General features: G+C 48.4%; 1 protein-coding gene and 1 non-coding gene across 4 annotated transcripts; both read left to right on the forward strand.

Annotated features, from left to right (window-relative positions):
* The first annotated feature begins 396 nt into the window (after window positions 1–396).
* On the forward strand, window positions 397–24,401 carry PRMT2 (protein arginine methyltransferase 2). Of its 3 annotated transcripts, XM_088834967.1 has the most exons (12): window positions 397–621; window positions 1,835–1,931; window positions 5,963–6,070; window positions 6,729–6,911; window positions 10,648–10,809; window positions 11,713–11,877; window positions 19,112–19,287; window positions 20,616–20,745; window positions 21,543–21,679; window positions 23,004–23,175; window positions 23,324–23,365; window positions 23,616–23,787. In XM_088834967.1, exons 2-12 carry the CDS (start codon window positions 1,893–1,895, stop codon window positions 23,670–23,672), a joined length of 1,371 nt encoding a protein of 456 aa, XP_088691093.1. In that variant the 5' UTR covers window positions 397–621; window positions 1,835–1,892; the 3' UTR covers window positions 23,673–23,787. The 3 variants fall into 3 exon arrangements, with proteins under 3 accessions (XP_088691093.1, XP_055271896.2, XP_055271905.2); XM_055415921.2 differs by lacking the exons at window positions 23,324–23,365; window positions 23,616–23,787 and adding an exon at window positions 23,828–24,401 and having other exon boundaries at window positions 399–621; XM_055415930.2 differs by lacking the exons at window positions 6,729–6,911; window positions 23,324–23,365; window positions 23,616–23,787 and adding an exon at window positions 23,828–24,401 and having other exon boundaries at window positions 399–621.
* Window positions 7,433–7,504, forward strand: TRNAW-CCA (transfer RNA tryptophan (anticodon CCA)). The gene has a single exon. It is a non-coding gene; the product is annotated as a tRNA-Trp (tRNA).
* Window positions 24,402–27,069: the final 2,668 nt, after the last annotated feature.

Genomic DNA, 27,069 nt, shown 5'->3' on the forward strand with positions numbered 1-27,069 from the left:
TCTAGGATTTTGACCACCTCCTTCTACCTTTCCAGCTCCAGCCGCCCCCTGCCCTGGAAAGAATGACACAGGATTTGCACTTCACAGTGTGGCTGGGAAGTTACTGAATTATTACAAGAAAAGCACAGGCACGCTTTCCCGGTCCTGTTCCGGCAGAAATCAGCCATCTCTGTCCCTCCCAGCCGGTTTCTGACTCCGGACCAGGACGTCGCCCACCCACCGCCGTCTGACCCCCCGCCCCACGGGACGCGAGCTCGAACACGAAGCCGGCACCCGAGCACAGAGCCCGAGCTCGCGCGACAACCGAAGGCGGGACCTCAACGTGAGTTTGCGCAGGAAGCTCCAGCCAGGACTGAGTCTTCACCGCGACGCGCGCGAGCGCACCGCGCCTGCGCAGTTCAGGGCGTTGGCTCGCTCTCCAGACAAGAGGGCGGGCGAGGACGGTGGCGCAGGCTCGCGGAGCCGGTTCCAGGGCGGGGCCTTCTACGGCGGGGTAGGGGGGAGTCTGTTCACAGAGCGCCTGCGCGGGCAGAGGGCGGTGGCTTGGGTTCTTGGTGGGTGCTGGCTTTTACTCCGTTCCGGAGGTGGGGACGCCGACCTCAGCGGAGAAACGCGACTGAGGTAGGTTTCCCGTGGGCAGCTCGGGCGGCTGGACCGCGCGTAAAGCTGGACATGCCAGGGCAGGGGGGGTCCTCTCCCGAGGTGTGCGTCAGCCAGCGGACCGAGGCCGCCGTTCTCTTTCCGGGTTCCCCGCGCCTTCGGGCTTCTGCTAGCCCCCGACTGCGGGCTCGGCGCCCCGCCCACCAGGCCACGCCCCATTCGGGGCACGCCCCCTCGCGTCACGCCCACGACGCCTCACCCTCACTGCCCCGCTATCTCCCCAACCACACCCACAGTGCCCGTCACGCCCACAGCCACACCCACTTCCCCTTCTGTCGTCGGCATCTGGGATCACCTTCCGAGCGCAGGTCCCATTCTCTTCCCCCACTACCCGTTCCGCTCTCGCATCACGTCCCGCCCCTCCCTTCATCCTCCCTTCACCCTCCCTTCACCTATTTCTCTCTCCGGCCCGCGGGCCACCTGCCCTTCAGGGCCGTCTCCCCCAACCCTGCCCCGCCCCTTAGCCGAGCACCGCCCTATTATTCCGCCCCGCCCACCCTGGCCCCATCCATCAATCTGGCCCCGCCTCATCTTCCGGCCCCGCCCCATCCTGGCCTCAGTGCAGTTTCCAGTGAAAATGCAATGTATGTGTATTTGTAATTATAAACGTCATGAAAACAAGTACTAGGTATTGACTGATAATGTGAAGCACTTATTTTAAACGAGGAATTGCTGTGTAATTGAAAAAACACACATCCATCGCAGAGCACAATGTGAGTTACACTGTCACTGGAAAAATAAGATTGAAACTGAAAAGAAAAGTCTCTGGGAGGTGCAGACCTTGGTTCCTGTTAGTGGAAACACTTTAAAGCACCAGATAGGAAATTTTAATTGGAGTCACAGTTGTCAGGGTTCCAAGTTAAGGGTTGACATCAATTTATTGTTTTAAATTTGTCCAGTGATCTAACAAAAAATAACAGGCTTTGGCCAATAAACAGTTAACACTTTGCAGGCTAGTAATGAAAATATGCACTGTTTGGAGTTCATAAATTTTAAATCTTTTCAGTTGATTTTGTAAGAGTTGTGTTTATAAATTTTATTTCTCTTCATTCTTCGCATTCTTTACATTTACTTCCATTTGGTAGAAGACCTTTTTCATGGACCTTAAAAGATAAGTGAACATTATGATGCAACATAACAAGCATTTTCTCATTCTCTCTTTTTTAAAAAATAGAAATGAAGGGAAAAATGAAACATTAAAGCAGCAGTTATGTACAGATCCCAAAGGAACCATGGCAACACCAGGTGACTGCCCCAGAAGTGAGTTGCAGGTAATTTCGGTTCTGCTGTTAGAGAACTTATATTTAAAGACTGGGACCATTACAGGGAGTGAAGCTCACTCAGTCACGAAGTGATGGTGATTTCCTTGGACCTTGGAAGGTGGCCACTAACCAGGGGCTGCTTGAACAGAGGAAATGCACTGTGAGGTCACACAGGACATTCTGAATTGGGCATTGTAAACACCTCCCAGGACCCTAGGGTTCCATTTTTGGCACTTGAGCTGGTGAAGCAAGCACAGGTTTTTTTTAGTTGTTAAAAATATCCCGGACAGAATATGTTAGACACCAGGTTGGATATTAGAAAAGATTTGTATATTTATGCTTCTTTTCTGCTTGTAACACGTATCATTCAAGTTAAAAGTAAAAAAAAAAAATAGTCACTTAAAATTTCAAGGAATGTTGATTATGTAAAATTAAAAAACAGAATACTCTAATAAATAATGTTTTTTAAAAAACAGTTTCATGTCTATGATATCAATTTTGACATTTCTTTTTTTCTCTTTTCATTCTAATTATTGTTCTAAATTCATGTGGTTTTTATATATAGAAATTTTATTTGTAGTTGGATCATTTCACTTATCTGTTTCTTAAAATTATCATAAAATGTTTTAATTTTGTGGATGTCTTAATTTTCTTTTGAGAAATTAAAAAGTACTGGAACATTTATAGAATCATTTCAGTTCAGTCACTCAGTCATGTCCGACCCTTTGCGACCCCATGGACTGCAGCACACCAGACCTCCTTGTCTATCACCAGCTTCCAGAGTTTACTCAAACTTAAGGTATTGAGTCAGTGATGCCATCCAACCATCTCAGCCTCTGTTGTCCCCTTCTCCTCCCACCTTCAATCTTTCCTGGCATCAGGGTCTTTTCAGATGAGTCAGTTCTTCACATCAGGTGGCCAAAGTACTGGAGTTTCAGCTTCAGCATCAGTCCTTCCAATGAATATTCAGGACTGATTTCCTTTACGATGGACTGGTTGGATCTCCTTGCAGTCGAAGGGACTCTCAAGAGTCTTCTTCAATACCTCATTTCAAAAGCATCAATTCTTCTGCGCTCAGCTTTCTATATAGTCCAACTCTCACATCCATACATGACTACTGGAAAAACCATAGCCTTGACTAGACAGACCTTTGTTGGCAAAATGATGTCTCTACTTATTAATATGCTGTATAGGTTGGTCATAACTTTTCTTCCAAGGAGTATGCATCTTTTTATATCATGACTGCAGTCACCATTTGCAGTGATTTTGGAGCCCCCCAAAATAAAGTCAGCCACTGTTTCCACTGTTTCCCCATCTATTTCCCATGAAGTGATGGGACCAGATGCCATGATCTTAGTTTTCTGAATGTTGAGCTTTAAGCCAACTTTTTCACTCCTCTTTCACTTTCATCAAAAGGCCCTTTAGTTTTCTTCGCTTTCTGCCATAACAGTTGGTATCATCTGCATATCTGAGGTTATTGATATATCTCCTGGCAGTCTTGATTCCAGCTTGTGCTTCATCCAGCCCAGCGTTTCTTATGCTGTACTCCGCATATAAGTTAAATATGCAGGGTGACAGTATTTATAGAATAATACTGCAAAAAATTACATATTACAGAGAAATGTAAACTTGCTTTTTGTCATATTTACTTCAGAATATAAGTATATATATATATATACATGAATAAAAAAACCATGAATAAAGTCTGTTCCCCAGTCCCATTCTTCTATCTGAAGGGTAAACACTACTATGAATTATGAATTGATCTTTGTGTTTCTGGACAGTTTTTTATACTTTTATACCTTATGTAGGCATCTTTGAGCAATATATGATATTGTTTGTGTGTGCTTTTTAGAATTTACCCAAGTGGTGGAAATTTGAAATTTTCTGGGCTATCCAGAGTATGTTGCTTAATTTCCAGACATTTGGGAAATTTTATACTTTTGTTATTACGTTTGGTTTTACTTATGTTTGGTCTGAAAATGCAACATTTCAGTCTTTGGAAATTTACTCATTCCTGCTTTATGGTCTCATTGTAAGGCCTATTTGGCCTTATGTTGGTCTCATTGTAAGGCACTGTTTGGCCTTGGATGTTGCAAGTACACTTTCAGAGACTAACTTATTCTACAGTTGTGGGGTGTAGTGTCCAGTGATGTCACTGTCAGATGGGTCATTTTTATTTTTTCCCTGTTTCTCACTTGTGTCCAACTCTTTGCAACTCCTTGGATTGTACAGTCTGTGGAATTCTTCAGACCAGAATACTGGAATGGGTAACCTTTCCCTTCTAGGGATCAAACCCAGGTCTCTCGCATTGCAGGCAGATTCGTTACTAGCTGAGCCACAAGAATACTGAAGCCCAAAAATACTGAAGTGGGTAACCTATCCCTTCTCCAGCGGATCTTCCCCACCCAGGAATCGAACAGGGGTCTCCTGCGTTGCAGGCGGATTCTTTACCAACTGAGCTATCAGGGTGTCATCACGGTCATATGGGTCGTTAGTATTGCTTACGTCTCTGGATTCTGTCTGATGTTCTGTCCATTTGTTCTGTCAACTACTGAGAGAGATGAGTTTCAAAAATCTCTGCTGTGATTGTGGATTTGTCTTTTTTTTTTGTTACTTCCATTTGGATCTATCACTTTTTGCTTCATATATTTTGAATCTCTGTTACTTGGTACGTATGTTTAGGTTAGTATTTGTTTACTAGATTAGTTGACACTTTTATGAAGTCTCTCTTTTTACCTATTAATACTTCTTGCCTAGCATCTGCTTTGTCTTATATTAATATAAGTGTACCAGCCTTCTTATGGTTAGTGTTTGCGTGGCACACAGACACATGTATATCTAAATTTTCAACTAGTCTGACTCTATATATTTAAGGTATTCCTCTTGTAAAGAGCCTGTGGTTGTGTCCTTTATTTTCCTGTTAGGTAGTTTCTGCCATTTAATTAGAGTGTTCAGTCCATTAACATTTAACATAATGAGTCTAACGTCTTGCTGTTGGTTTCCTTTTTGTCACAGTTCTTCCTTTTACTTTTCTCCATTCTTGCCTTTTAGATTAATAAAATATTTTCTGTATTTCCATGTTATCTCCATGATTGACTTTTTAGCAGTACCTTTTTATATCATTCTAGTGGTTACCCAAGACGTTATGTTGTGTATCCTTCACCTATCCCAGTCTTTTTTTTTTTTTACCTCTTCACAATGTAAGAATCCTCCAAATTAGTTCCGTTTACCAGCCCCTATTTTTGTGCTGTGTTGTAACATATTTTGCCTCTGTATATGTTATAAAACCCACAATAAATTATTACTGTTTCTCTGTACTATCAGAAGTCTTGTCTATAAAAGTGTAATAGTGTTTCCCCACATGTTTACCCTTCCTGGAGTCTTTACACATACCACTCTGCAAAAACTCAGGTTGGTCACTCCATGCACTGCTGGTGAAGTGCCTCACCCTTTATGGAAAGAACCTGACAAATGTTTGAATGAAAACTGTGCCTGTGTTTCAGCCATGTCAGTCTATCCCATAGAGATAAAATGTCATTGTGTCGGGATAAATGTGCGCAGATGTTTGTGGACATAGAGAAAATCCATCAGTAAAGGATGACTGAAGACTCAGGCAGAATTCTGCTGTGTAATGTTAAGTAGCCATTGAACATTATAAGTTAAGAGTTCTGCAGTTGGGGGGTTTTCCACAAGGTATTATGTGAGTGAAAAAAGAAAAAAATTTTAAAAAGTGGCTGTGCAGTCTTTGACAGAAAGCTATGTTTATAGAAAAAAAATAAACTGAGTTGTGTGTGTGTGTGTGTGTGCGGGCACAGGTGTGGCATGAGCACGGAGAGGAGTGGGGACCTCCTGCCGCTCCATGCTCTGCATGGACAGCAGGCAGCCGACGTTAGAGGGTGGTGGGGGGCCAGTGGCAGTGAGAGTGGAGCCGAATGGGATGGGAGTGAGTGGAGACGACTCATGTAGAGAGATGGAGAGAGAGGAAGGGAGAGGAAAGGCTGCCCCCATCGCCTCCCTTTCTCCCTTGCTCTGAGCAGGAGGAGGAGGACCCGACCACGCAGGCTGAGGAGGAGCACCTGCAGGGGGCTGTGCACCCGGAGGAGTTCGTGGCCATCGCAGACTACTCTGCCACCGACGAGACGCAGGTAGCCATGTGGGTTTATTCTTTGTGGGTTCAGCTTGTTCAGTGGCAGGATTAGATGTAAAGTTTGCCGAAGTCAGCAGATTTAAATAAGGAAGCATTCAGATACTTCACAGCAACAGAAGACCTGCGAGTGACCCTTCCAGCCTAACAGATTCAGGTCCCAAGCCTGATGCATAGGATCCTTGGGTGAGGAATAGGGTGGGGGAGGAGGTACCTGCTTCACTTTATGCTTTGAAACCCTTACCTGTAACCTATTTAGTTCAGGAAAATTGGGTGTAAAATAAAAACATCTATTTGAATGCAGCTTTCTTTACTTTGTAATAGTAATTTCTTTGCGTAAGCTTCCAGCAGCTGAATCAGCTACCTCCTAGCTGAGTTACATTGAAGGGGCTGTTAGAAATTCTGTTCTAAGAAATTCAAGCTGTTCAAAAATGTTCGATCTTTCTTGTTAAGGTCTGCTTTTGTTTCTTGTAGATTTCCACAGAAATCTCGAGATCCTAGTGTGATTTTCATAAACTGTCAGTTGATGTCCTTCCCATTGACTCCTTACTGCAATTGCTGTGATTTGGGACCAGTGATGGGGGTTTATCACTGAGCCACAGTTGAAATACCAACCGCAGGTTTTTCCTTAGTTTTCATTTCTATATATGTTTCTCTAGCTCAGCTTTTTGAGAGGAGAAAAGATCCTCGTCCTGAGACAAACCACTGCGGACTGGTGGTGGGGCGAGCGTGCGGGCTGCTGTGGGTACATCCCGGCAAACCACCTGGGGAAGCAGCTGGAGGACTGGGACCCTGAGGACTCCTGGCAGGATGAGGAGTACTTCGGCAGCTATGGAACCCTGGTACTGCCTCCTGCCCGCCCCGCCAGGCGGAGCCACTTGCCACTCTCTGAATTTAGGTTCTAACTTCAAAAATAATTTCCGGGCTTCAGCTCACTGTTCAGAGTGGGGCCTGCAGATGTTTTTCTTTAGCTCAGCTGCTCAGCTCTGCCATCAAAGTGCTGAAGCAGCCTTAAAAATTTCAGTGAGCAGGTCTGCGTTCCAATAAAATGTTACGGAACAGAATGGAACAGATAGACACTGAAATTTGCCTTCCATATGATTTCATGTGTCATGTTTTTGGATTTTTAAAAACCGTTTAAAAATGTAAAAGCCAATCCTGGCTTGCAGGCCATACAAAAGCAGGTGATGGACTGGATTGGCTGTAATGTACCAACTCCTGGTTTAGAGATACTATCTGAGCAATGGAATTATAAACTTTTCTCAGTGTTTAAAAAATAGTAATAAATTTTACTGTAAAAATAAAATGTAAAAAGTTGTATAAATCAATAGTATTACCTATAAGTAACTAGCTTATTAGGGCTTCCCTGGTGGCTCAGAGGTTAAAGCGTCTGCCTCCAATGCAGGAGACCCAGGTTCGATCCCTGGGTTGGGAAGATCCCCTGGAGAAGGAAATGGTAACCCACTCCAGTACTCTTGCCTGGAGAATCCCATGGACAGAGAAGCCTGGTAGGCTACAGTCCACGGGGTCGCAAAGAGTCGGACACGACTGAGCGACTGAACGGAATGGAACTAGCTTATTAGTTTGGTTTTTTCCATTGTGAATAAAGACCCAAAGTCCTATGGTCCAGACAACACTGTTTATATTTTAGACTAAATAAAATAGACACTTGAATGATGAATGTTACAAATACGGTAGATTCAATTCTGTAAGGTCATACGGCAATGTTAAAAGGTGTTGTTTGTGAATGTGTATAGAAGTGGTGGATCTGGAGATCAGGGTCTGGATTCCCCTTAGAATTTGGATGATGGTTACTGGTAAAGGGGTTCCATGTTTGGTGAGGCCAGGTGGGAAGGCCTGGGGTGCTGGCAGGGTTCAGAGTGGGTGTGGTTACTATGTTAGGTAAAATCTACAGGTGCGTGCTTTTTAGTGTACTGTTTTTAGATATGTATTGTGCATGTGTGTGTGCTCAGTGGTGTCCAGCTCTCTGTGATCCCGTGGGCTATAGCGCATCAGGCTGCTTTGTCCTTGGGATTTCACAGGCATGAATACTGGAGTGGGTTGCCATTTTCCGCTCCAGGGGATCTTCACGACCCAGGGATCTTACCCTCATCTCTTGCGTCTCCTGCGTTGGCAGACAGATTCTTTACCACTGAGCCACCTGGGAAGCGCCCATCATATTGGATCATTAAAAACGTTAAAGTAAATGAAAAACCACTGATGCATGTACATGCTTGTTGTTCAGTCTCTCAGTCACGTTCAACTCTTTGTGACCCCCATGGACTGCAGCATCCCAGGCCTCCCTGTCCCTCACTAGCTATTGGAGTTTGCCCAAGTTCACGTCCTATTGCTCAAATTCATGTCTAAATTCATACTATCCAACCATCTCATCCTCTGTCGTCCCCTTCTTCCCCTGCCCTCAGTCTTTCCCAGCATCAGGGTCTTTTACAATGCGTCAGCTCTTCACATCAGGTGGCCAAAGTACTGGAGCTTCAGCATCAGTCCTTCCAGTGAACATTCAGGATTGCTTTCCTTCAGTATTGACTGGTTTGATCTCCTTGCTGTCCAAGGGACTCTCAGGAGTCTTCTCCAGCGCCATAGTTCAATAGCATCAATTCTTTGGTGCTCAGCCTTTTTTATGGTCCACCTCTCACATCCATACATGACTATATGGACCTTTGTTAGCAAAGTGATGTCTTTATGTTCTAATATGCTGTCTAGGTTTGTCATAGCTTTCCTTCCAAGAAGGAAGCGTCTTCTCATTTCATGGTTGCTGTCACCATCCACGCTGATTTTGGAGCCTAAGAAAAGAAAATCTGCCACTGTGTACATGCTTAGAGTTTTCCACCTAGTAAGAAAGAGTTAATGAGAAGCTGAGGTCTGTCTCTTCTGTGAGATTTCTTCCAACAGCAGTGTAGATACTTCTTTCAAGTCTAAGCTGCATCTGTTTTATTTTAAATTTATAGAAAAAGAGTAGTCCCCATACAGTTATCACCTTTCTCACATAGCTGTACTGTTTGAAAGTCTCTTCTTTTTGGTAACTCCAGTGTGTTGATTTTAAAAGGATCATGTTTGCTTTTCATCATGCCAAGCAATGCTGTTGTGGATGTCCTCCTACCTGAATCCTGCTCCCCTTTGCTCGGTTCCCACTGGGTGGGTCTGAGGGACGTGTGTATGAGTTTTTCTGGGGTGGGTCAAGCCAAGCCACCCACCGGGAAGGTCGGCTGAGTGTGCGCCTCCCAGCGGCACAGAGGGTGCGTTTCCTGCAGGTCTTCACAGAAAAAGCTGCCAGCTGAAAAGGCATCCCATCTTAAAGGCAAAAAACATGTATCTCGGTTTTGATTTACATTTTTAGCATTTTCATGGCCTGATCTGTTTATTTTTTGAAGCTAATTTTATTACTGTTTTGTTGTGCTCCCCCTTTGCCCCTACCCCATTGGCTGGCATTGATCATACATGGTTGTGTACCTTTCTAGGTGAATCTGTAGATGTTGTTGTGTATTATTGTGAATAGTTGGGTGAAGTGTGCCGTTCATATCTGTTGGATTAAGTTAGCTCACACTGTTGTTCACATCTGTGTCTCTTAGGATTTTCTACTTCTGTCAGTTACTGAGAGAAGGGTATGGAAATCTCTGACTGCGATGGTGAATTTGTGTTTCTTGTTGCATTTCTCCTGACTTTTGCTTTGTGCGTTTTGAAGCTCTTTGTGGAGGCACAGGAACCTTTATGTTCTTTTGCTGCAGTGATTCTTGTGTTGCTTTGACGTAGAGGCTCCCCACCACCCCCATCCTCAGTCGTCTGCTGTCCGTGTCACGACCTGATGCTGTTTGCTCTGAAGCGTATTGTATCTGAGGTGAATGCAACCACGCTTCTTCCCTGGGTTTGTATCCTGGTTCTGACCCACAGGCAGGACATCCGGGTCTCAACTTAGTCCACTTTGGTGGTCTCCCTCTGTCTGTCTGTCTCTGAGGAGCCATGGGCTCGCGAGGCCCACACAGGTGCCTGTTTGCGCTGACCTTGTCTGGGTTGCCAAGCCCCTGTCGCCACACCGCCACCCTCCAAGTGCTGCTTGGGCTGGGTCTCCTTGGCAGGTGTGTGGGGACGGTGCTGGGGGTGCCCCCTCTGTGGCTTCCTGAACTGTGTGGAGGAGCCCTGCTCTGCCCCCTTGGGGATGCATTCGATCCCCGTGGCGTGCCATCACCTCCCGCAGCCCCTGCCAGTCTTGTCCACTCTCTCTCGGCGGATCTTGGCCATGTTGTATCAGGTCAGGAATGTGGCCACTTCTCCCGTGTCCACGCCATCGCCAGGTCCACAGCTGCTTCTTTGCTCACCTGACTCTTGGAGAGGTGCACCCCACTGCATGGGAAGGGTTCCAGAAGCTTCTGCCTCATCCCTTCACTGTCTACTCTTATTTGTACTTGTCGGCATATTTTTGGTCTTCTGATTTTTGCACATATTTTTAGGCGTGGGGTGGTGGGACTTTATGGGGGTCAGGTCAGGCTCTGATAGTCCAAAGCTAGAGCGTAGCGTAACTCTAATGACAGGCAGTGATCCTTCCTTCACATGTATTTCATCTAGAAACTTCACTTGGAGATGTTGGCAGACCAGCCACGAACCACCAAGTACCATAGCGTGATCCTGCAGAATAAAGAATCCCTGAAAGACAAAGTCGTTCTGGACGTCGGCTGTGGCACTGGGATCATCAGCCTCTTCTGTGCTCACTACGCTCAGCCCAGAGCCGTGAGTAGTGAGCCGCTGAGCAGGGTCTGGTGATGCCGCCTCTGCGTGGTGAAAAGGGCAGCGCGTTTCTGAAGGCTGAGCCCGCCAGAGGCCATGCTGTGGGTCTGAGGAGTCGCAGACAGCACAGAGTGGAACAGGGCAGGACAGGGAGCTGAAACTGGTGGGGTGTTTTTGTGAAACGTCTGCTTCAGTTACGTTAGAAACACGTGTATGCACGTGTCAGGGCTGGGCAGCTTGTATAGACTGCTCTCCTGGTGTCACGGTGTCCTCCTGCCCCAAATGTGACCCTGCTAGGGTCAGGGTGGACCACTCTCTGGGACTCCTGCTGGGCTCCGGTCCTCTGCCATTTAAAGCCCATCTGAGCCGAGCAGAGGTGCCCGTCTCAGTGGCCCCGAGGCAGGTGGATGAGACTCACAAGCGGAGCTGCAGTGCAGTGACTGCCCTAGTCCCCACCCTACCAGAACCCAGACGTAGCATTCAGGACTTCTTAGATCCTCGATTGGTAACTAGCTGCTGGTGGCCTCAAAGTCTGACTGTTTTCAATTGAGGGCCAGGAGTCTCCTGTGTTGGTTATGGATTGTTGCTGTGTATATGGGAGCTAGGCCGCTGGGCCTGACCTGGGACCCCTGGGGTGGGCGGCCCACGTGGGTGCAGAGGCTCTGTCCACCTGCATGCCGCCCTGTGCCTGCATTTTGGCAGAAGGTGGAGTCAGGGTGAGAGGCAGGCCCTCCTGGGGCTCCATCAGGGGGACGGGGTGGCCATCCACTGGCCGCCGTCCAGCACGCTGCCTTCCTTTCTCTGATGTTGGTTCTGACTCTGCTGGTGACTTGGGCTCGGGGAGAGTTTACAGCTGGCCGTGGTGTGGGCTGAGGCACACACGGATGGTGTTTCTGTCATGTGTAGGTGTTTGCGGTGGAGGCCAGCGAGATGGCCCAACACACGGGGCAGCTGGTCGTGCAAAATGGCTTTGCTGATATCATCACCGTGTTTCAGCAGAAGGTGGAAGATGTGGTGCTGCCGGAGAAGGTGGACGTGCTGGTGTCTGAGTGGATGGGCACCTGCCTGCTGGTAAGGGGCCAGGGGACTGCTGGGGTGGCTGATTTGGGCTCTGGAATATTTGTACATCATGATTAATTTTGACTTTTTCCTAAGGTGACATGTCAATGATTTCTTGTGTGAACATTGGCTCAATATCTTGAATTTTTAACGGATTAAAAAAAAATGCCTTTATGGGAAATCTAAGTCAGAGTGAATGTATCTTTCTGGTGAGTGATTTACATAAATTTCTGTTCTCTATGAGAACCTGCAAATATCCAGTGTGTGATGTTAGGCTGTGTTTTCAGCGCGAGCAGAGCCTGTCTGTCCCCCAACTGGTCTGCCTCCTCTCTGTAGCCCCCCAGTCTGCATTTTGGTAACCAGCCCGAAGCCCAGGCCCTCCCAGGTTCCCTCCCCAGTCTCACCTGGATTGAGGTGGAGAGTTTGCTGCTTTTGCCCACCCCCCCTGCACAGTGGTTTCTGTGTTCCCTCGCTCTTTGTGCTCCAGGGGCAAGTGAGAGGTGAGTGGGAGCTGGGCCTGCAGGTCTGTGTCTCCTTGGACACTCGGCCCACCCCCTTTCTGGGACCTAAGATGTTACAGTGAAATGTGGTCTGAAGTTTGGCCTCTGTAAAAACCCAGAGAAGTGACATATGGATGAAGGGGAGGGGGACACCACTGGGGTTTGCAGCAATCAGGTTTGTTTTAAATAGTAAGGAACTAACTTATATGAACAATAAGAATGTTGGTCCTCACTTCTTACAGATTGCAGAGATCTGGGAAAGTGACAGCAAATGACACTGAGCCTTAAGATTTCTGTCTCGATGATTTATCTGATGTTGAAAATGGGGTATTGAAGTCCCCTACAATTATTGTATTGTGCCTATTTCTCTTTTCAGATCTCTTAATATTTTCCATGTGTATTTAGGTGTTCTGCCTTTTGATGTTTTAATTGAGCATTTTATGACTCCGTTTTCTCTCCTTTCTCAGCGTATCAGTTATACTTGTTCTGCTCTCCTTTTTTAATTGGTTGCCCTACAGATTCCAAGGGCTTCCCTGGTGGCTCAGTGATAAAGAATCCACCTGCTGTGCAGGAGACCCAGGTTCAATCCCTGGGGTGGGAAGATCCCCTGGAGAAGGAAATGGCAACCCACTCCAGTCTTGTGGCCTAGGAAATCCTACAGTCCATGGGGGGTTGCAAAGAGTTGGTCATGACTGAGCACAGAGCACCGCAGTTTCCAGTGTATACTTACAGCTGATTCATGTCTGTTTTCATCTAACACTGTGATGATTCATGGGTATTGTGAGTTCTTTATGAAAACAAAATAATTCTGACTTCTGTCTCCAGTCCCTTGTATGAGCATTTTCATTCGTTTTGTTACACGTCAGCATAAATACACATACACGCTCAGGTACTGTGTTGCTATTATTTTGGACAAATTGTTAGATTTGTTAGATTAAATTGTTAAATTGTTAGATTAATTAAGAATGGGAAAAATAAAAGTTCTAGTTTTATCTTCACTTATTTCTCTTTTTAGTGCTTTCCTTTATGTAGATCTGTGTTTCTGATCTACAGGCAGACCTCAGAGAGAGTGCAGGTTCAGATCCAGACCACCATGATAAAGCACATATTGCAATAAAGCAAGTCACACAAATACTTTGGTTTCCCAGTGCATATAAAGTTATGTTTACCCTATATGTAGGGTGTGCAATAAGTGTTATATCTAAAATAACAATGTACATATATTAATTAAAATACACATTATTGCCTAAAAATGCTAACCATCATCTGAGCCTTCAGCGAGTTCTAATCCTTTTGCAGTAGTAACATCAAAGATCCTTAATCACAAGGACTTCCCTGACAGTCCAGTGGTTAAGGCTCTGTGCTCCCCATGCAGGGGCCCAGGTTCAATCCCTGGTCAGGGAACTAAGATCCCACATGCAGCACAGGGTGGCTTAAAAACAAAACACAACAGAAAACCAAGAAATATATTAGATATTTCACTCCACTCTCTTCTTGCTTTCAAGGTTTCTGAGAATTCAGGTAAAATTTTATCTTTGTTCCTCAGTTCCTCGGTAGGTAGGTGTTTTCCCCCAGCCTCTCTCAGGACGCTTATCTTTTGAGTCTGTAGTTTGGAGATGACATGCCTGTTCATACTTCCCCCCAGCACACATTTGTCCTGCTTGGTATGCTCTTCACGCCTGGACCTGTGGTCTTGTGTTCGACATTGGTGGTGTCCAACTCTTTGTGACCCCATGGACTGCAGCACGCCAGGCTTCCCATCACCATCTCCTGGAGCTTGCTCAAACTCGTGTCCATTGAGTCGGTGGTGCCATCCAACCATCTCATCTTCTGTCGTCCCCTTCTCCTCCTGCCTTCAATCTTTCCCAGCATCAAGGTCTTTTCCAGTGAGTTGGCTCTTCACATCAGGTGACCAACATATTGGAGCTTCAACTTCAGCATCACTCCTTCCAAAGGATATTCAGGTTTGATTTCCTTGCTGTTCAAGGGACTCAAGAATCTTCTCCAACACCACAGTTCAAAAGCATCAATTCTTTGGCACTCTGCCATCTTTATAGTCCAGCTCTCACATTCATACATGTCTACTGGGAAAACCATAGCTTTGACTGTTTGCACGTTTGTTGGTGAAGTGACGTCTCTGCTTTCTAATATGCTGTCTAGGTTGGTCATAGCTTATCTTCCAGGAGCGAGCATCTTTTCACTTCATGGCTGCACTCACTGTCTGCAGTGATTTTGGAGCCCAAGAAAATAAAACCTGTCACCGTTTCCACTTTTTCTTCTTCTATTTGCCGTGAAGTGATCAGACTGGATGCCGTGATCTTAGTTTTCTGAGTGCTGAGTTTTAAGCCAGGTTTTTCTCTCTCCTCTTTCACTTTCATCAGGAGGCTCTCTAGTTCTTCTTCACTTTCTGCCGTTGCGAGTGGCAGCCTCTGTGTCTCGGCGGTTGTTGGCGTTTCTCCCGGCAGTCTTGACTCCAGCTTGTGAGTCATGCAGTGCAGCATTTTGCATGGTGTGCTCTGCATATAAGTTAAATAAACAGGGTGACAGTATACAGCCTTGTCATACTCCTTTCCCAGTTTCGAACCAGTCAGTTGTCCTACATAAGGTTCTAACCACGTGTAGGGAAAGAGCAAATCAGCCAAGATGGCGTGGTCAGGGTCTTGCGTCTCACGTTTTGTAAATACATGGTTTTGTAGCAGTGGAGATCACTTATGGCACTGTGCATGCACATCATGTTGTCCTTGCTTAGTCATGGACCACTTTTGTTCTGGAAACATATATCAGCCCCACCTGAGAAACCCCTCTTTGCCACCACACCTGCCATTAGAGAATAAACATGTCTGCAGTTCCTGCAGCTCCTCAAGTTTCCTTCCAACCTCCGTGCTCGTGCCTTACCTACCCTGGGTTCAGCAAACAGTGTGAGACACCATGTGAGGTTCTAATACTGCAGTGGTTTTCTGTTCCCTCCTCCGGCGGACCACGATTTGTCAGAACTTTCCACTATGACCCATCCACCTTGGGTGGCCCTGTGTGGCATGGCTCATGGCGTCATTGAGCTACACAAGCCCCTTCACCACGACAAGGCTGTGATCCGTGAACGGAGTTGACATTAATTTGGGGAAATTCTCAGTCATTTTTTCAACTGTTTCTGCTCTTCCCGCCTCTCATTCTTCTCTTGGCATTTTTGTTCTGTGTCTGTTATAGCTTTTGTTCTGTAGCCCTTCAATTTGTTCTCCTCTTCAGCCTGTTTTCTTTTGCTTTTCAGCTTTGGCAGTTTCTGTTTTCATTTCCTCAAGCTCAGGCTTGTTGTTCAGCTGAGGGTCCTTACTCCTGAGCCCATCAAAGGCATCCTCCACTTCTGTTACATTGTTTTGCTCCTGAGCATTTATTTTTGGTTCTTTCTAAGAATTTCCATTTCTCTGTTTATGTTGCCCATCTGTTTTGCATGCTGTCTGCTTTGTCCATTAGAGCCCTTAGGATGTTAATCATAGTCGTTAAGTTCCCAGCCTGGTAATTACAGTTGCTTACTGCGTCTTCCTTTGTGGCTCAGTGGTGAAGAATCTGCTTGCAATGCAGGAGACCTGGGTTGGGAAGATCCCCTGGAGAAGGAAATGACAACCAACTCCAGTATTCTTGCCTGGAGAATTCCATGGACAGAGGAGCCTGGGGGGCTGCAGTCCATGGGGTCATGAGTAGTCTTAACACAACTGAGCGACTGATTCTTTCACTGCGTCTGAATCTGGTTCTAAGGTTTGCCGTGGCTCTTGTACTGTTCATACATCTTGTGTTTTTTTCCTGATAGCCAGGTGTGGTGACTGGATAAAGGGTCTGTGTAAACAGGCCTGTAGAGATGTGATGGTGAGGTATGGAGGGGCTTGCTCTGGGGTCTCAGTGTTGAGTGATCCTGGGCCTCTGGACTGTGAACCCCACAGGTGCTTCTCAAGTTTTCTTCCCTTTTAGGTGGGACAGGATCACTGGAGGGTGCTTGAGTTGGATATTATTCTTTCCCCAGCTGGTTAGGCTCTGTTAAGTAGTCTCTCCTGAGGGCAGACCCTATTAAGAACAGAATACTCTGGCGTATTTCCAGTGGTTTCTTTTGAGCTTGTGAGAAGCACTGGGACTTTTCCCTGGTATTTACTGTGGGGACCCTGTGATGGGGCCTGCCTGGAGTCTTGGCCTCAGCTTGTCCACACTGATCCCCAGCAGCCTGTCAGCCACAGTTCAGCTTCCTCCCTGGCTCTGGTTCCAGGGATGTTTCGGCTCTGGTGAGTTGCGATTCCCTGGCAGCTCTTCCTTGACTTAGAGTGAGGCTGCGTCCTGACAAACCTGTCAGAAGTTGAAAATACCGAAATCCAAAATGCATGTAACACCTCAGCTCTCGTCTAAGACTAGCGTTGTCTTAGACGTGCTCAGAGCACTCCCACTTGCCTACAGTTGGGCAAAGCCGTAACCAAAGCCTGTTGAAAACGAGTGTTGACTGTCTCACGTAGTCGACTGAATGCTGTCCTGGAAGGGAGAGGCTGTCGGTGTGTGGACCGTCCACCCTCATGATCGCATGGCTGGTGGGGGTTTGGCCTGTGTGGCTCGTGTGTGTTGCACTGTGTATCACTAGCTGGGGAAAGACCAAAATTCGAAGCATAGTTCTTACTGAATACCTATTGCCCTGTCATGAAGCTGAACCATCATAAGTCAGGGACCGTCTTACAGGCCTCTCAGTTTTTCCAATTTGGGGGTGGCCGTTTACTCTGTGGCCTAATTTCTCTTAATGGATTTTAGAAGAGTTGTTGACTTTTCAGTTCAGCTTTTTACTTGTTAGGACAGAATGGTCACTTCCCCCAGGGCAGGAATGAAGCAGGAAGTGATGCTCCCCTGTTCCTACTCCACATTGTCCTGGGAAATCTAACCATTGCAAGAGAGAGGGAAGAAATGGGAGCTAAACAGAATGAAGGCACAGGAATAAACCCAGTTCTCAGACAATGTGATTGTTTTTGTAGACAATGCCAAGGAATCTCCAAAAACTTTCCTAGACTAGTGAGCAAGTTTAAGACGCTCATGGAATACAAAGTCAGCATACACAAGCCAGTCGCTTTTTTATACACTAGCACTGTTCATGACTAGTTACAGGGGCTCCAGAATGATGACACTAGGCAAAACATGTGCAAGTTCTGGATACTGACTCCACGTGATGCTGACCGACACGCATTGTTCATGAGCTGGAGACGGGCTCGTAAGGATGCCCCTTCTCTCCAGGTCCATCTATGGATTTAATATTCCAATAAAACTTCAAGCAGGATTTTTTTTTGTAGATACAGATAAGCTCATTGTGAAATTTATGTGCAGTGTAAATAAACTAGCCCTGGAGAAGAAAATGGCAATCTACTCCAGTATTATTGCCTGGAAAATTTCATGGACAGATGAGCTTGGCAGGCTGTAGTCCATGGGATCACAGAGAGTCAGACATGCCTGGGCACAAACAGGCTAGAATAGCTGATACAGTTTTTAAAAAATATTTGTTTGGCTGTGCCGGATCTTAGTTGGGGATCTTTGTCTTGGCATGTAGGATTTTATTTCCCTGACCAGGGATTGAACCTGGGCCCCCTGCATTAGGAATGCAGAGTCTTAGCCACACATAACCATCAGGAAAATGCCACAGTTTTTAGAAGAAGAACAAAATCGGAAGAACTATACTACCTGACTTTAGTATAAAGCTGTGGTGGTCAAGACTGTGAGCCTGATGAAGTGACAGACATGTAAGTCAGTGGAACAGAATGGATAGTAGATTCCTACAAATGTGGTCAGCTGATTCTTAACAGAGGAACAAAGACAGTCTTTTCAACAAATTATATTGGAAGAGTTAGTGAAGTAAAAGTCACTCAGTTGTGTCCGACTCTTGCGACCCCATGGACTGTAGCCCGCAAGGTTCCTCTGTCCATGGGATTCTCCAGGCAAGAATACTGGAGTGGGTTGCCATTTCCTTCTCCAATTGGAAGAGTTGGCCAACCATAAACCCAAAAAAGCTTCAGCTTTAAGCTTCATACCTCATCTTGAACAATGAACTCAAAATTGATTATATCTAATTGCTTAAATATAAAACTGTAAAACTTTTGGAAGAAATCATAGGAAATGTTCATGCTTAGTCAAAGGGTTTTTAGGTGTGACTCCAAAATCATACTCTATTAAAGGAAAATTTGATAAATTGGACTTCATCAAAATTAAAAAGTGTGCTCTGTAAAAGACAATGTTAAGAAAATGAAAGAAGGCCAAGATTAGGAGAAAATATTTGCACCTCACACGTACAGTGTGCACCCTGAACATATGAAGAATCCTCAAAATTCAACACCCCCGAGGGGCTCTTGGGGAGCTTGCTGCTTTTGACATGAGGGTCACGTGACCTCCATGGCACTCCTGCTTTGCTGTTCCTCAACTTAAAGCATGGTGAAAGTTCTGAGAATACCTCAGACCAGAGTGATACCGTTTGAGAGTTAAGACCCCAAAACACTTACAGTGACAGCTATCTCCTGGGTGGGCAGGGTGGGTGAGAGGGCAAGTTCCCTGACCGTTGGCCGTGCCCAGTTCTGAGGAGCAGTGTGGGTCAATGGGCTTAAACCCAGTGACCCCTGTTGTGACGGTGAGCTGGCAGCTCGTCCTGCCCGTGACGGCCCCCGGGATGTGAGTGCTGTGGCGGGGGCGGCGGGGACAGACGCCGTCTCAGTCACTGCGTCTCCTGTGTGCCTCCCTCCGCGCAGTTTGAGTTCATGATTGAGTCCATCCTGTATGCCCGGGACGCCTGGCTGAAGGAGGACGGGGTCATCTGGCCGACCACAGCCGCCCTGCACCTGGTGCCCTGCAGCGCCGACAGGGACTACCGGAGCAAGGTGCTCTTCTGGGACAATGCCTATGAGTTCGACCTCAGCCCTCTCAAGTGAGTGTGGGGCTCCTGGCCTCCAGGGCACGAACCCTAAGCCAGACCCTAACGTCAGTGCCCTCAGGCGAGCGTGAGGCTCCCGGCCTGTGGGACCGAACCCCAGGCTGAACCCTAACCTCAGTGCCCTCAAGTGAGCGTCAGGCTCCCATGCCTGCAGGTACATAGGCCGCAGGGCTAGAAAACCCTCACCGCTCGGAGTTCAGTTTGTTCACGTGACTGAGAAGTCTGCCTATTGCCCTACTGGCTTTTAAGCTGATAACAGAATTGAAATGACCTGTTTATAAGGCCCCAAACATGATAGGAAACATAAGGTAATTGGGCCATTAAAACAGACAGATGATCCCATTAAGAGCCAAGAGTGTTTAATAAGGGTCAGAAAATGTGTTAGTGGAGTCCCTGCTGGCCTGTGTCACAGAAAGCAGTGCCCCAGAGTCTGTGGTGGCTTTCCTGGTTTCTGACTTACTGTCATGCCTGTGGTAGAGCTTCAGGTTTTGACATAAAAGGTCTCCTCACAAGGGCCTCCCGTTTCTCACATTTCCTCTTCGAGAAGGATAATGTGTGTATGTGGCTGCCTCCCCTCTGAGGGTGCCAGGACGCAGGCAGGGGAGGCCTCGCAGTTGTCCTGGGGCCAGGGAAGGGCCCCTCATCACAGATGGCTGCTCACCTGCCAGATGACCAGGTAGGCTTTGGCAGCAAGATGGGGGCCTCTGGGCCTTTCTGTTTTTTATTAAAAACTTAAAAAAAAAAAAATCAATGTAGAGGTATGCAATCTTCCCTCATGTGTTGAATCATCACATTCTCAACCCAAATCCGAAAGCGGGTGGAGAGGGGAGTTTCTGTGGTTCGTGCAGGACTGATGTGACAGGAGCGAGGGAAGGTCTGGAAAGGGCAGGGGGCTTCTTGTGTTGCCTGGTATTAATGTCTGGTAATTAAAGTGACCAGAGAGTGCAGAGGAAGCTCTGAGCAGGGCCTGCAGTGTCTGGAAGAGGGCACCGTGAACTGGGCGTGGGAGGACTGTGGCTGTGCATTTCCCAGGGACGTTGGTTGGCCCCTTGGAGGAGACGTGTTCTCTCACACCATTCACTGAAATGTAATTTCCCATGGCTTCCGTGTCCTCCGGGTATGTGAGTGGGACACAGAAGCATGTGCCTGTGGCTCCCATTCTCGGCTGCTGCCCACCAGAGCCGGCCTCCTCGGCCCTGCCTTCTGCCCTCGGGGCTGCAGACAGTGAGTTAGGATTCCTACTAACACAGAGGAGGGAGCGTGACAGCCTGAGGCGGGGGTTACGTCATCTCGGGTGCTGAACACTTACTTTTTTCTCCCAGATCTTTAGCAATTAAGGAGTTTTTTTCGAAGCCCAAGTATAACCACATTTTGAAACCAGACGACTGTCTCTCTGAGCCGTGCACCATATTACAGTTGGACATGAGAACTGTGCAGGTCGCCGACCTCGAGGTGAGGAGAGATGACCCTTCCTTCCTTCCCCACATAATCGTTCAAATAAATGAGTAGATTTGTTCCTCTTGATTTTCCCACGGTCTTTATAATCTATTCTGATTTTGTTTTTAGTATTTTTAGGTTATTTTCTTTATAGCTAACCTCTTTTACATCTTTAGTTATTTTTAGACTTATGTTTCATATTCTCAGCTTGTTCAAATTCAGATAAATTATGTGTGATGATAGGATTTGAATTAAAATTTTTTCCTCAGTTTTTTTAGCTGCCACTGATGACAAAATTCTTACAATTCTCTTATTTACCATCTGTGGCCATGAGATGGCATGTGTGGATTCTGGACAACCCCGTTCTAAGGGGTCCCTCCAAAGCGGAGGGACCCTCTTATTGAACTTACAGTACAAAACAACGTGCAGACTGAACCTGAGGCTTCAGTTCATTTTGGGATCATAGAGACTCAATCTGGAATTTCCTGTTTGTGCAGAGAATTGAGAAAGTGTCCCACTTGGATTTGGGGACAGAAAATCAGGCCAGTGAGGCCTAGATTGCTCCAGATCTTTCTGATTGTCTGCAGCATTTGAGTTTAGAATGCAAGTTGTAACGTTTCCTTTCTCTGGGTTTTTGACATGTTCGGCTAAATTAGCAAGTTACAGATTTGTGTCATAGCTACTTAAGTAGACAATGTGGCTGCCTGGGGTGGTGTTGCAGGTCTTGGATGGCCATGTGGAGGTGGGCACTGCCCGTGGGTCCCATGTGCCCAGGGCCTGCACCCACTTCTCACGCGTTGCCTTGAACACAGACGATGAAAGGCGAACTGCACTTTGACATACAGAAGGCGGGCACGCTGCATGGATTCACAGCCTGGTTCAGCGTCCAGTTTCAGAACCTGGAGGAGGACGAGCCACAGCTGGTGCTGAGCACCGGCCCGCTGCACCCGTGAGTGTGCCAGCCCGCCCCACTGTGGGCCACAGGAGGCCTGACCGAGTCACGAGTGTAAAGAGCTCGACATGTCAGAAGTGGACCCAAACCTCTCCAGACCCGGCCGAGCCCGAGGCTGGGCATGTGGGTGGTGCGTGGGTGCTGGGCAGGGCTGTGTGTGGAGGGGAGTCTGGGTCGCCTCGGCCCCTGCACAGGTAGGGGAGCCCCTGCTGCCCTGGATGGTCAGCCTCCACCTTCTCTCCATGGCCCCACTGCTGCTGCAGCTCAGGGTTCCAGGGGCTTTGCCTCTGACTCTTGGAGAAGGTGGATATTTCCTGAGATACGATTTTCATGTAGTAACATTTCAGAGCTGCATGCCTGCTCCTGCGTGTGGGGATGCAAGCTTGTGTTGTCTGTCTGTGGGGCTGGACGCAGCAGCCCCTGTAGCACTGCCTTCACGTGGGGACTCCACTCACCTGCACATGACCCTACTACTCGCTTGCACCATGTGGTTGGCAGAAGTGAGCATAGCCTTAGGGAGGGTGGTGGCCGCCTGGGTCAGACCCCACTATGGCCTTTGGGCCGGGGAGGACCTGGGCATCCTTTGTGAAAGTTGAGCAGGAGGAGGAGCTGAATGGCCAGAGTGGACTCCAGCCGGGCCTCCTCCCAGGCCCGTGTGTGTGCCTGACGTTTCCCACTCGAGCGTTGGGTGGGGATCATCCACACTCAGGTGGTATGGGGGTGGGGATGAGGGGACATGTGGGCTGGCGAAAGGAGACCACCACTGTGGCTGAGGTGGGGTTCCTGTGCATCAGAGAGAAGTGACAGAAGGGAAGGAGCCACAGAGAACCTCAGTGCTGGGTGACTGGGCCCACACCAGGCACTCGTGGTCCAAGCCATAGAACTTGCAGAGTTTGGGGTGTCCCTGCTCACCCAGATGCTGTGCTTGTCTTGCTCACGCTCGGCCAAATTCAGAGAAGTAATGACTTCTTTTGGGCATGATTTCATGAGTGTGAATCTCTCTCTAACTGCGTGAACCAGGACCGTGGGCATCACAGTTCGGGGTCAGTGGCTTTGGATGGGCACTGCTGTGCCAGCTCATGGAGGCTGGGTTGACCCAGAGAGGGGCCACGACCTGTGTCTGGCCACATGCCCTCATGGCCTGTCCGCCTCAGGTACCAGGGAACCTGAGCAGCATCCAACAGCTGCATCTGCCCACCTCCCCGCCCAGGTTGTGACCCACCTGGGTCCCATGCAGCCATCTGACCCGGGGTGGGGGTGGGGGGGTCCCATGGCCTCCCAGAGGGGGCAGGCTTAGATGACCCCACGCCCTGTCTTGCAGCACCACCCACTGGAAGCAGGTGCTGTTCATGATGGATGAGCCCGTCCCCGTCCTCGTGGGAGACGTGGTCACGGGCGCAGTGGTGCTGCAGAGGAACCCTGTGTGGAGACGACACATGTCTGTCACCCTGAGCTGGTCCATCACTTCTGCACAAGACCCTACATTGCAGAAAGTAAGATATTTGGCTCTAGAGTCTTGTGCTCTGATGCTGTCCCGGAAGGTGGCAGGTCTGTGGTGGTCACAGTGGTGGGTGCCTGTTTCCACCCCAGCAGACTCCGTGCCAGAGCTGGTCTGTGTTGTTTTTCTAATCCTCATGGCAGGAGGTGGACCCTCCTGTTCACAGGAAGCAGAGGTGCAGGAGGGTAAGTTCTTCCTCTGAGACTTGGCTGGTCAGTGAGAACAGAGACCAGGAGACTCCAGGTGCGGAGAGAGACGAGGGCTGGGCCATAGAGCAGCCTCGCTCGCAGCGTGTACCTTGCCCTGGCCACCGTGGGTGTGTGCTGGAGCTGTGTCCTGGCCGGGGCTGCAGTTAGAGGCTGCAGTGAGCATGGCTGGCGGGGCCGTGTGGCTCGTGGCTCACAGAGGCCACTGAGAATCCTCTTCCTTACTCAGGTTCATGCAGGAGAGAGAATGATTGATCTAACCATTTTGTGCTTGGCTTTATGCTGAAAGTTGAAATGGTTGTCATTAAAAGAAAAGCCTTCATCTGAATGCCAGCCTCTTGTGCAATATTAAATTATTATTAGAGGAGATACTGCATGTTAATGAAACTGACATGATTTGCTGTCTGATTGGTTTGTTTTCATTTCCTTTGTCTTTCTCAGGTTGGGGAGAAAGTCTTTCCCATCTGGAGATGACAGAGCAGCTCTGTGTGGGACGTCCACTGCATCTTGGGGGACATACGTGACTCCGAGGAGTCGCTCCTGGATGGATGCGTGTCCTGAGAAAGCCATGAACTTGCTCCAGGATGGGGTGTTGACACCCTCACCCACGGGCTCGGGGCTTCAGGGTCCTCCCCATACGCCCAGTGCCGCGGGGCCCACCCTCACCATTGTCACTGCCCTGCCTGTCCTGAAACCTGGGCTGTGTTTCCAGTGTCCACTGTGGGTAGTTGGTAGCCCACTGTTCCTCAGCCAGGCCAGTCCTGAGCTCACAGGACGTGCTTGTCAACCCTGTGCTCTGAAGGTGGCTGTTCATGCATCATGTGTGCGTGTGTCCTTCCCGCCCGCGGCTCATCGCTCAGCTCACGGACGTGGGGTCCCAGATCGTCGCAAGAGCTGGAGGTTCGATGCATGTGCTGGGGCTCTGCATGGGGTAGTCCACTTGTAGAGACGTCTTCCAGATAAGTTATGGGTTGGCACATAGGACGTGTTCAATAAATATTTTTTAATCAATGAATGTCGGTGCATATCCTGTTTCTATACACATACGTTATTTTTCAGAAGCATGGGTCATACTATGTGCATTGCTTTTTAACCTTTTTTGGTGTGTGTGATTTTGATTTTTAGTTAACTTTTTATTGAAATATGAATTATATACCCCAAACTACACATCCATGAGTGTACAGATGGATGAATTTTCACAAAGTAGGCACACGTGTAACCAGCCCTCAGGCCAAGACCCTTAGCACCCTGGAGGCCCCCAGTGCCCCTCTCGCCCCAAACCATTCACCCAGCACTAAGGGTGCTGCTGGCTTCCGTGAGCAGAGATTTTGGCCTGGCTTCCAGCATTGTGTGAATGGGGTTGTATACTGTGAACTTGCTGTAGGCTGAATGTTTGCGTCCTCCTGAAGCTCCTGTGTTGAAAACGAATCCCCAGTAAGGTGGGATTAGGATGATTCCATTGTGAGGGTGGAGCCCCGTGAATGGATTTCATGCCCAGAGGTCCAGAGGCAAAAAACCTGTTTTGCTGTGACCCATGGAATCACACAAGTCTCCTTCTCAAACATAGTGACAGGATGGGGGCAAGACAGACACTGCTGTTCCAATAGGAGGTTGGAAGGAGTCAGACAGCGAGGGGTCCCAGGCACGTCCAGACACAGCAAAGCGGGTTCCATCAGCTCGCAAGGCTGGATAGGAATCTTCTGGTTTGATGCTCTGCCATCCAGACCCACCAGATGGCAGCAACCCATCTGTTTTGGCCACCCAAGCAATTCGCTGTGACGGTGCCACCCCCGAGACCTTGGGCTGCGTCATTCCAATGAAACCAGAGAGACAGCCCTCCTTCCCGCCCTGTGAAGGAGAAGCAGCCTTACCTTACCTGGGCAGGGGGTTGGTGGTGGGTAGTGGGCAGTGGCAGCCCTGGTGACCCTTGAGTTGCCACTGGGGGTCACTCTTCCCTTTCTTTGAAGGAGAATGGTGTTTGCAGCTGAGCCAGTCTGTGCTGTCAAATCCAATGGTTGGTGCCTTTTTCCTCCTGCTTTAATATTTGCACTTTGGTGTCAGCTGTTTCATTACATTGTCTTGGAGCTCCTTGAATCTGTGAGCTCATATTGTTTGTCAGTCTTAGGAAATTCTGGGCCATTCTTACTTTACATGTTTCTGCACTACTGTCTGTCTTGTGTGTATTAAGTTGTTGACACATTTGTTGGAAAGTGTTCGCTGGCCCTATGTGACTGTTGGCCATCCTGCCTGCTTTCTACTGACCCCCTCTACCTGCCAGTCCTGTCTTCCACTGCATCTGATCCTGGGCTCCCCAGCACTTCCCTGGCGTCAGTCCCGGGGCAGTGTGGTTCTTCAGGACACAGAGCCCTGCCTCCCCCAGCACCTGGGAGAACCAAGCAGACTGTCCCGACAGGCTGTCAGCCCAGGGGGACATTCAGACCTGAGTCAGGCAGGGGCAGGGCTCTCCCTGTGCTGTGTGTGGGAGCTGCCCTCAGGGGTAGTTTCCGGGCTGGTATGTAGTCAACTGTCAGAGCTGTGGTGGAGGCCGTGGGTGTGAGCCTTGAGGACAGCTGCCTTCGGGAAAGGCTGGTGACCTTCGAGAACCACCAGAGGCAAAGTGTGGATGGTGGGCCTGGATGGAAACTGAGATCGAGGTGGGGTTTAGACCAGCTCAAGCAATGGGATGGGAACCAGAGCATGTGGGTGGACTCTGGGCAACTTCCAGGGGGATAGGCAGGGACTTCCTGAGGCGGGAGACCAGGCTTGGAGCTGGATGGTGGGTCCCGAACCCCAGAGGGTCCAAGGCATTGTCCTCCATAACAAGGACCCTGAGTTGTGCCCCAGCCATGCTGGGGTGTCTCCTATGACAGGAGAGGCCAGTGAGTACAGACGGTGAGGATGCAGGTCTCGAGGAGGAAGTTCACGGAGAGGGCAAAGGTTAGATGTAACGGCCAGGGAGCAGGACCACCATGGATGGCGAAGACCAAGTACGCAGTGAGCAGGGGTCAGAGGCCCCAGTGCCCACCTCTCTCCTCCACACCCGTCCGGCCACAGCTACAGTGGAGAGGAGTGGCCACAGAGGACCACAAGCTGAGGGTGTCTCCTTGTCTCCAAAGAAACCAGAGCAGGGCCATTGGTCACCAGAACCCCCACCCAGCCCAGCACTGCCCCGAGGGCAAGGCCCACAGCCTTTGCTAGGCAGACACCCATGGCCCCCACCTCTCATTCAGCCAGGATTCTCCGCTCCAGACTTGAGCACCTGGAGGCAAGTCTGCAGGCGCCAGTGCCGCCCTCAGAGAAGTGACTGAAGGCTACGTTCCCTCCACTTTGGTTGAAGATGTTACCACTAATCTAGATTTAAAAGGCACTTTATCCTCAGTGTGATAATGTACAAATATTTATAAGTCGAAAATGATGATGGGGCTTCCTCATGGCCCAGTGGTTAAGAATCTGCTTTGCAATGTATGGGATATAAGTTCGATCCCTGGACGGGGAAGATTCCACATGCCTCAGGGCAACTAAGCCCATGCACCACAACTATTGAGCCTGTGCTCTGCAACAAGATGAGCCACCGCAATGAAAGCCCATACATCACAACTAGAGAGTAACCCCTGCTTGCTGCAGCTGAAGAAAGTCTGCGTGCAGCAATGGTGACTCGCTGCAGGCAAAATAATAAATAAAAA

This window comes from Moschus berezovskii, chromosome 1 (genome assembly GCF_049115385.1).
Source record: "Moschus berezovskii isolate FMDL1 chromosome 1, NW_MosBer_1.0, whole genome shotgun sequence".
NCBI classification, from domain to species: Eukaryota; Metazoa; Chordata; class Mammalia; order Artiodactyla; family Moschidae; genus Moschus; species Moschus berezovskii.

What these genes read in the sequence shown, in the direction of transcription:
- PRMT2 (XM_088834967.1), top strand. Translation starts at nt 1,893, where the DNA reads ATGGCAACACCAGGTGACTGCCCCAGAAGTGAGTTGCAG. An exon ending in GCCCCAGAAGTGAGTTGCAG is followed by an intron (nt 1,932 to 5,962) that starts GTAATTTCGGTT and finishes TGCTCTGAGCAG; the next exon opens with GAGGAGGAGGACCCGACCAC. An exon ending in TTCGACCTCAGCCCTCTCAA is followed by an intron (nt 19,288 to 20,615) that starts GTGAGTGTGGGG and finishes TTTTTCTCCCAG; the next exon opens with ATCTTTAGCAATTAAGGAGT.